Source organism: Salminus brasiliensis, chromosome 11 (assembly GCF_030463535.1).
Source record: "Salminus brasiliensis chromosome 11, fSalBra1.hap2, whole genome shotgun sequence".
Lineage (NCBI taxonomy): Eukaryota > Metazoa > Chordata > Actinopteri > Characiformes > Bryconidae > Salminus > Salminus brasiliensis.
In genome coordinates, this window is record NC_132888.1 from 7,743,246 (window position 1) to 7,752,811 (window position 9,566).

The 9,566-nt window shown below is 39.8% G+C and overlaps 1 protein-coding gene across 2 annotated transcripts; it reads right to left on the minus strand.

Moving 5' to 3' along the window:
- Positions 1 to 246: 246 nt before the first annotated feature.
- Positions 247 to 8,869, minus strand: LOC140565574 (uncharacterized). 2 transcript variants are annotated; one of them, XM_072691558.1, is made up of 5 exons: positions 8,609 to 8,869; positions 7,942 to 8,274; positions 6,525 to 6,674; positions 4,943 to 4,971; positions 247 to 2,935 (listed from the first exon to the last, which is right to left on the minus strand). In XM_072691558.1, the coding sequence occupies exons 1-5, from the start codon at positions 8,670 to 8,672 to the stop codon at positions 2,828 to 2,830; spliced, it is 684 nt and encodes a 227-aa protein (XP_072547659.1). In that variant the 5' UTR covers positions 8,673 to 8,869; the 3' UTR covers positions 247 to 2,827. The 2 variants fall into 2 exon arrangements, with proteins under 2 accessions (XP_072547659.1, XP_072547658.1); XM_072691557.1 differs by having other exon boundaries at positions 7,924 to 8,274.
- Between the last annotated feature and the right edge of the window lie 697 nt (positions 8,870 to 9,566).

A 9,566-nucleotide genomic window follows, 5' to 3' on the forward strand; every position in this document is an offset into this window, starting at 1 on the left:
TACAGCTACAGCTCAGTAATGAACAGATCTAGCACAGTTGCTTTGTTCTAGCACAGTGGCGTTATAAACATTAATCAGAGTGTTACAGTTACAGTACAGTAATGGACAGTTCTAGGAAACTTAGCTCTGTATTAAACAGTTTATGCACAGTTACTGCACAGTAACAAACAGTTATAGTATATAGCATATATATAGTATATAGCATAGTAATGACCAGTTCTAGCACAGTTACCATTACCGCTACCGTTGAGTAATAATCAGTTTTATCACAGTTACAGTACAGTTACAAACAGTTCTAGTACAGTTAGATTTACAGCTGAGTAAGAAACAGTTCTAGCACAGTTACATTCACAGCTCGGTAATTAACAGTTCTAGCACAGTTACAGCTGAGTAATAACCAATTCTAGCACAGTTACAGTTACAGCTTGGTAATAAACAGTTCTAGCACAGTTACTGTTACAGCTGAGTAATAACCAGTTCTAGCACAGTTACAGTTACAGCTGAGTAATAAACAGTTCTAGCACAGTTACAGCTCGGTAATAAACAGTTCTAGCACAGTTACAGCTCGGTAATTAACAGTTCTAGCACAGTTACAGCTGAGTAATAACCAGTTCTAGCACAGTTACAGCTGAGTAATAACCAGTTCTAGCACAGTTACAGCTGAGTAATAATTAGTTCTAGCACAGTTACAGCTGAGTAATAAACAGTTCTGGCACAGTTACAGCTGAGTAATAACCAGTTCTAGCACAGTTACATTTACAACTTGGTAATAAACAGTTCTAGCACAGTTACAGCTGAGTAATAACCAGTTCTAGCACAGTTACATTTACAACTTGGTAATAAACAGTTCTAGCACAGTTACAGCTGAGTAATAACCAGTTCTAGCACAGTTACATTTACAACTCGGTAATAAACAGTTCTGTTACAGTTACAGCTCGGTAATTAACAGTTCTAGCACAGTTACAGTTATAGCTGAGTAATAACCAGTTCTAGCACAGTTACAGTTACAGCTCAGTAATAACTAGTTCTAGCACACTTACAGCTCAGTAATAACCAGTTCTAGCACAGTTACAGTTACAGCTAGGTAATAAACAGTTCTAGCACAGTTATAGTTACAGCTAGGTAATAAACAGTTCTAGCACAGTTACAGTTACAGCTCAGTATTAACCAGTTCTAGCACAGTTACAGCTTAGTAATAACCAGTTCTAGCACAGTTACAGTTACAGCTAGATAATAAACAGTTCTAGCACAGTTACAGTTACAGCTGAGTAATAACCAGTTCTAGCACAGTTACAGTTACAACTCTGTATTAATCAGTTCTAGCACTTTTACTTTTACAAGCTGTAGCAGCATTGTTATAAAAAGTAACAGGAGTGTTAAAGTTACAGCACAGTAACAAACAGTTACAGTTCAGTTCTACACAATTTGGCACAGTTACAAGCCAAAATAACAGAGATGGATGGATCATTATGAGGATTATGTTAGAAAGGTTAGATGCTGTAGACATCCTAAAGTTACTAGTGCAGTATCTATGTTGTTAAAGGTATTGTAGGTCACTATAGCTCTTCCTGCACATCAGTCTTTAAAAGTAAGGTTCCTACAATGTTCTTTAGTTGGACATATGGTTCTAGGAGAATTTATTTATAGAAGATAAATAATGCATTTTTAAGCTGCTTTTTAAGTTGCTCCCATTACTGACACAGATGTGCATGCAAATGCACGTACACACAGCTTGTATAATCTCTGTAGAGAAGAACTACCAATAGAATGGAACTCTCTGGAGCAGATAAACATTAACCTATTGGACCATGCCTAATGCTAAATGTTGATGTTTGTGATGTTGCCAGCAATGAGCTGTGGAGCAGTGGAGGAACTGTTTTCCAATACTTTTGGGAAGAGTTGGGAAGGTGGGAATAAGATGGGTGGTGATTTACATTTACAGCATTTAGCTGACGCCCTTATCCAGAGTGACTTACAAGGTAACTCGTATTACAGAGGTGGGCCAATGCAGTGTTAGGAGTCTTGCCCAAGGACTCTTATTGGTGTAGCGCAGCATAGTCATCCAGACCAGGAATTGAACCCCAGTCTCCCACATGGTGTGGTAGCTCACTGGCAGGTAGTGGTGTTATCTGTTGCGCCACACCAACCACAATGCTGATCATCCAACATCCTCACCTCACTAACACTCTTATCACTGAATGCAATCAAATCCTCAGAGCAAAGCTCCAGAAATGCCTTTTCTCTGGGCAGTAGAGACAGTTACACCAGCAAAAGCAGGATAACTTTTTAATCAGGATCACCCTTGGTTTCTGAAGAAACACTGAACGAGCAGGTGTCCCAATACTTCTGTCCATATAGGATAATATAATAATATGGCTTTTAGATGTAATAACCCCCAATTCCTCTACACTTGCACTTCTTATTATCAACCACTGTCCTTTAAAGAACCATCTAGGGTATGGTTCTTTAAGGAACCAACATTGGTTCTATGATAACTTTAAAGAGTCCTTTTCAGTACCTTAACTGATTAAAATACAAAGAAAAGCACATCACTGTACAGTATGTTTTCTCAAATACTTGGAGACGTGTGTTAGTATATTCGTTGGATCTTCTGTGCTGTGGCCACATGCCAGTATCCTGGCATTGTACTGAACAGCACTTACAGCAGGAAGCAAATGAGCGTTCCAGATTTCAGGAGGAAATTATTAATCACTATTAACGTTATAGATCTTAGTCCTGAGATGAATCAGTGCTCAACGGCATGGAAATGTACATTTTGAGGAGTCTTCCAGTGAACGTAACACCAGGAGTGTGAGGATCTGTGTCCTCAGACTGCGGAGAAGTTGAGCGAGGAGTACACAATGGGCTCTCTTGCCTCAGGACTCTTAGACTCCGCCTGTCTTGGACTCTTCAGCACTACTGCTGCATACACCACCTGGACAGGTTATAACATGCATATTTTAACTAAATGCACTGGTTAGAAAATGGTAAATTTTACACCAGTCTCTGTCCTTTCTAGTGCATTCCTCTGTTAACCTCACAATACTTGACTAACATCTGATACATGACATATATATATATATATATATATATATATATATATATATATATATATATATATAAATCCCTTATATCCAATATACATTTATTTGAATATTTGAAATTGACCACTTTTTAAATATGGCATGTATTTCAGCCATATATCATATATCATATACAAACATACATGTGAATAGTACACATTCATTAGTACTATAATTGATATTTACTTGCTACAAAGAAAATCCAAACACTATATGTCTAACTGTAGAGTCGTACTGCTAACAGAATAGGACTCTCTAGAGCAGATATACGTGAACCTATTGGCACCATGCTGCTTAATGCCAGGCGTGGGGTAAAGGGGTATAAAGCCCCCCAGCATTGAGCTGTGGAGCAGTGGAAGAACTGTGTTCTCTGGAATGATGGATGGTGCTCCATCCAATACTTTCAAGATAAATGGGGAATGAGTTGGGGCTGGTGATCATCCAACATCCTGACCTCACTAATGCTCTTGTCGCTAAAGAGTTGGCTGCCCACCGCTCTGAGTGTGTGTGTGTACTCACTGCCCCTAGCTCACTAGTGTGTGTGTGTGAGTGTGTGTTCACTACCACAGATGGGTTAAATGCGGAGGACACATTTCGCTGTACAGTGTACAGGGACAAATACGTGCACCTTTAACTTTTTTTATTAGCCTTGAATTCAGAAGAAAAAAATTAAGGAACAGGTGTCCCAATACTTTTGTCCATATAGTGCTTATAGATTCCTACCAATCGAAAATATATTCACGATCTATATTTTATGTCTATGTATATAATATACAGGTACATACATTTTGAGATACGTGCCCAATGAGTTATGAGATACAGTTTGTGCATACACACTTGGACAAAATTGTTGGTACCCCTCGGTTAATGAAAGAAAAACCCACAATAGTCACAGAAATAACTTGAATCTGACAAAAGTAATAATAAATAAAAATGCTTTGAAATTAACCAATGAAAGTCAGAAAGTCAAATCTCAAGACTATCGAAGGATTCTAAAGAGAAATGTGCTGCCCAGAGTCAGAAAGCTTGGTCTCAGTCGCAGGTCATGGGTCTTACAACAGGATAATGACCCAAAACACACAGCTAAAAACTCCCAAGAAAGGCTAAGAGGAAAACATTGGACTATTCTGAAGTGGCCTTCTATGAGCCCTGGCCTAAATCCTATTGAGCATCTTTGAAAGGAGCTGAAACATGCCGTCTGGAAAAGGCACTCTTCAAACCTGAGACAACTGGAGCAGTTTGCTCATGAGGAGTGGGCCAAAATACCTGCTGAGAGGTGCAGAAGACTCATTGACAGTTATAGGAATCGTTTGATTGCCTCAAAAGGTTGTGCAACAAAATATTAAGTTAAGGGTACCATCATTTCTGTCCAGGCCTGTTTCATGAGCTTATTTTTTAAAATAATTCTGTTAAAGCATGGTTGAAAATCAATGTCTGACTTTCATTGGTTAATTTTCATAGCATTTTTATTTATTCTTACTTTTGTCAGATTGAAGTTATTTCTGTGACCATTGTGGGTTTTTCTTTCATTAACCGAGGGGTACCAACAATTCCACGAGTGTACATGGCCAAATGCAGAACACAGCAATGACCCTCACACATTTGCACCAGATCAACAGACATGGTGGAACAGTGGGGCAATTTGACTGATCTGCAATATCAACAGACCTCAGTCCCAACACTCAATTTGGACCAGCAGGTGAGATGCTGAAATAGACTCACATGAGCACCAGCTGAAATGTACACCCAGTGATCGAAGCCTGGACTAAAATGGACAGGCCTTATCTGAATTTGTGCAAGAGACTGGTGTAATCCCTACCTGACATGATTTAAATGCCAAAGAAGGTTAAAGTACTTACTTCTGCTTTCGGTCTAACTCGAGCAGTGGCTGCAAGCAGACAGGAGAAGAAGGAACTGTTAAGAACTTGAATACACATAAACCTGATTCAGACACAGACATGAGCTTCACATGAGTCTTTTATCATTTACAGGATAAAATGAGGAGCAGCCCAATAGAAATAACTAGATAAATAAACAAGATAAATGAAATATTGTTACAATAACAACAACATAGCTTCAAAAATAAGATATTTTTTATATTTCTCCTATGACTTCGTCATTTCTGAAATGTGAAGTTATGCCAAGAATGCATAAGAAAAGAGATCATAAGAAAGACAACATGGACAGTAAAAAAACACACTTTACAGACAATTACTCTAAATATTTAAGTAGTTTTCTTTTTTTCTTGTATACAAAACCTCTGTAATATTACAGAAAGGATCTGTAAAGTAGTTACCTAAGTGTTATTAAAAGTATTATGTCAATAATTACAAATTACAAATTATTTTTACAGACAAAATACTATATTATTTATACTGCATTTTTCTCTAAAATACAATCAAATGAATTTAATGTTACAATAAATGTCTGTCATGCAGATAATAATATAAAAATATATTGTCCATACTAACGATTTATTTGTTTTCTTTGTAATTTTAGGGTAAATAGCATCCATATTTAACATTTATGTGCATACTGTAACAAATACAAAAATGCAATGATACTTAAATTGGAATTCAGTGGAAAATAATAATATACAATAAATATTCAGATATTATTATTATTATTATTATTATTATTATTACTATTATGATTTAGTTTTTGCAGAGAAACTCAGTTATTGTACAGATTTTTCCAAATTATTGCTATTGTTATCAAAAACCTTCAAAAAAAAAGTGACAACAATAAAAGTTCTGCAGCAAACATACACATCTTTCCCACTGGCTCTTGACACCAACATGCAGGGTGTGTCCTTCGGTCACTGACACTCAGCGTCAATGTGTTGCCATTTCCCAAGGGCTACCTTCACTTAGGTGTCCATATCTATCTTATGTAATGTTTGACTGTGTGGTGCTGTAGGCTGTAAGAGCAAGTTACCTTTTGGCTGTGTTGGTGAGTGTGAGTCTGTGCTGGCTGTGTGCCAGTGTAATTTTGTACTGTTAGAACTTTTAGCACTGTCACTTTATTGTTTAGGTGATTGATCATAATAATTGAAGAGAAATCTGTTTCTCTGCAGAGACTTTAATGAAAATTTCGGTGTGTTTTCTTTGGCAGTTATTTCACCATTTTTTTTTTTACAGTATTTTCTTCACATAGTGTAACCTATACAATATATGCTTTTTTAACAGTATACACTGCTGGGAGTGGGCCTTACACATGCCATGTTATGATAAACACCATCTTTATCAGAGCTAAAATGTGTTCTTCAGCTTCATCCTTTTCAAAATTCTTCATTTCCAAAAATGGAGCATTTTGGAATTGTTGGAATTATACGATACACTCGCAAACTTTAAGCAAGGCAATGAGGCTGCTGTGAGGGCCTATAAAAGCCTAATCCTAGTAGTCTGGCAGTGAGGATGCAGGGAGGGATGTCAATCTTACGGGTGGTTCTGAAGTGTGGTGGAACAGGGGGTGAACGCAGCCGTTTGGAGACAGCCAGACAGCAGGCCAGGCCTAGAGCCAGAAGAAAACACAGACTGGCACCAAGACACACCAGAAACCTGTGAGAGAGCTTTCTCGCTGTTGATTCAGCTGCAGACACAAATCAAGATTGATTCAGGAGTTTGTCATTTTCATTTGCTGTTACAAGAATTCACACAAATGTAGCTGTCAGCTAAGACTGTCACACCATGATAGCAGCACTGGGAGGGTAAAGGGTTCTTCTGAGTCACGAGTTCACCCAAACATAATTACTTAAACTGGGCAGCTGGACCACTTGTAGGAGAGCACTAACTGCTAGTTCTGTTACATCAGCTAACATGGTGCTTGCACTGGCTAGCATCCTGCTGATTGATCAGGGAGGGGAAGGCCCTATCCTATCCACCAATACGACAAGGCAAGACAACCATATTAACCATTAGTGTCCGACACGGATGGATTTTGGCCTCCGCCTTTAACCCATCCGTTCAGTGAACACACACACACACACAGTGACGGTGAGCACACTACCCGGAGTGATGGGTAGCCATTGCTGCGGCGTCCAGGGAGCAGAGAGGGTGGCTTTATGGCCCACCAGTGTCAGCTTGCTGAGCCCGACTATCCAACCCACAACCCTGTAATATAGCCCGGTGCTCTAAAATAACTGTCTCTACTGTCCAGGGAAGACTTTCGACTAGATTTTGGAGTAGCATTGCTGTGAGGATTTGATTGCATTCAGCAACAAAAGCATTAGTGAGGTCAGGATGTTAAATGATCACCACCCCACCTCATCATCATCCCCAACTCAGCCCAAAAATATTGGATGGAGGACCAACCATCATTCCAGAGAACACAGTTCTTCCACTGCTCCACAGCTCAATGCTGGGGGGCTTCATTACCCCTCCAGTCCACACCTGGCATTAGAGAGCATGGTGCCAATAGGTTCATGTTTATGTTCTCCTGAGATTTCTGGAGATATCTATTGTATTGCCAATATGTCGCCTTAATGAAGACATGGATGCAGTTGGAGCAGGTTAAGGTGGTCATTGTGGGCAGGTACTGGGTGGCTATTAACTCCAGAGCTAAGCTAAAGAAGGGAAATTTGGGCACCAAACATGTCTCAAGTATTCGATTACATCTAGGTTCATTAGAAAATTGGATACATTAGATTTCTCACCATATCATTACTTTAACAACTAGCTACACCAATGCTATAACTCCAGTGCCAAGCTAGCTAGCAGCAAACTTAGGACACCAGACATCTTAGAAAATCAACTATGTCAATTAAAGTAAAGCCAGCACATTCAGTTCAGATCTTCATGAAGCCCACACAGTGTTTGAAGAATGAAGACAGGATACGTACTGATGTGTATATAGGTACCTGTAGTCACGTTGAGTTGTGTTATATGCCCTTGAATGGTGTAACTCCCCATTAAGACCACGCACTTGTACTCCCCTGAATCTGACTGGCTGAGGTTCTGAATGCTGACCAGCAGGCATGTGCTGTTAGCTGAGACTGTATGGTTGGACAGGTGGAGTTTTGGAGATGGTTTAAGTGGAGTGAAAGATCCCTGAGCATTCAGACTCCATCCTCCTGTCCAATCTTTTGGCCCACAGTCCCTAACCTCACACTGCAAAGAGACACTGCCCCCTTCTGGCACAAACAGAGTTCTGCGGGATGCCAACACTACAGGTATGCAGTCTGTCGCACAGGCTGTAAGAGATAAAATGGGGGGGGGGGTTATTCAGTTATTCATTTGAACGTAGCACACATTTCTGTGGCCTTACAGTAGCAGTACTGAAGCTTTTAGACATGGTTGTCTAATAAGGGCATTTAATACCAGGCCCGATACTTCACCACTGAGAAGTAAAACTGACATGATGTTCACTGTAATTTATATAAACCCCCTGTACTGTTATTTATACGTATGAACATACACTTTTCAAAATGACTTGGAGACTACAAACATCAGAAAAGTCTTACAGCCATGGCTGGATGTGTCTACTAAAAGACAACAGCACATGTGGTGTGTAGCTCTTTAACTTACCCAGAGGATTGCATGAAAACACCAGAACAATCATCAAACATCCATCCAGAAGTACATTTGGCATCCTGCGAAAGCGTGGAAGGGCTCGATGGTTTCTGCCCAGGCTCTTCACACGTTCCCCAAATGGCTTCCAAACAACTACCTTAATCTGTTTGCAGCATAAAGCTCACTAATGTAGCACACAGCAGGTCCATCGCACTTTCGTTCAGAGCTGAAGTAACTACCCTTCTGTCTCAGACCGCAGTTTTCAGGTCCATTGTAATGGTGGTTCAAAAGGAAGGAAGTTCAAGCACTCACTTTCCATGCAGGAGGAAAACACCATGTCCTTCCTGTTCACAGACGACAAGGACGACAAGGGCAACAAGGACGAAGGTTGGTGAGAAATAGTCTATATTGAATTTCTAATGGAGAGTTCCAGAAGTGTTTGGACTCTGGCAGTGGTTGAAAATATCACCTTGACTGTGAATACTGGTGGCTTTCATTTAAAAGGGTTGTTTTCTATGTCTGTCCCCCCTAGCTCCACTTTTGCTAGCTCGGATCATGCCTTCAGCTTATGGGAGAACATTGTGAGAAATAGGGGAGAACACAAGAAAATTCTTGGCTGGAGTTCAGGTGGCTTTTCTTTGCGGTAGGAAAGCCAAGTCTGATGTGTGAAGCCAGGAAAGATAGATGACAGGGTTAAAAGGGGAGGTTATGAGGTGGTGGAGGGTGGAGCACACTTGGTGGAGACAAGGTGGAGATGGAATTAATAGGACATAAGATTAAGGAGGTGGGGGTTTCAGGCATGTTTCTCCTGCCAAAATTCAGTTATGTCATGTGTGCGTCTTTATGTCCCAAAATTAGTTGCAGTTCATATTTACATGACATTTTCACAACCTCTATTTAACCCTTAGAATTAAACAGGCTGGATTTGTGTTGTGCCTTTAGGGCTGATGTATGAATCAAGCTCTGTTCTGAT

Excerpts from the sequence above, each read along its gene's own strand:
- LOC140565574 (XM_072691557.1), bottom strand. The coding sequence starts at position 8,672 with ATGCCAAATGTACTTCTGGATGGATGTTTGATGATTGTTCTGGTGTTT. Across the intron at positions 6,675-7,923 it reads AGGTACCTATATACACATCA|CTGAATCAACAGCGAGAAAG; the intron begins GTACGTATCCTG and ends TTGTGTCTGCAG. Across the intron at positions 2,936-4,942 it reads GAGTTAGACCGAAAGCAGAA|GTGGTGTATGCAGCAGTAGT; the intron begins GTAAGTACTTTA and ends TAACCTGTCCAG.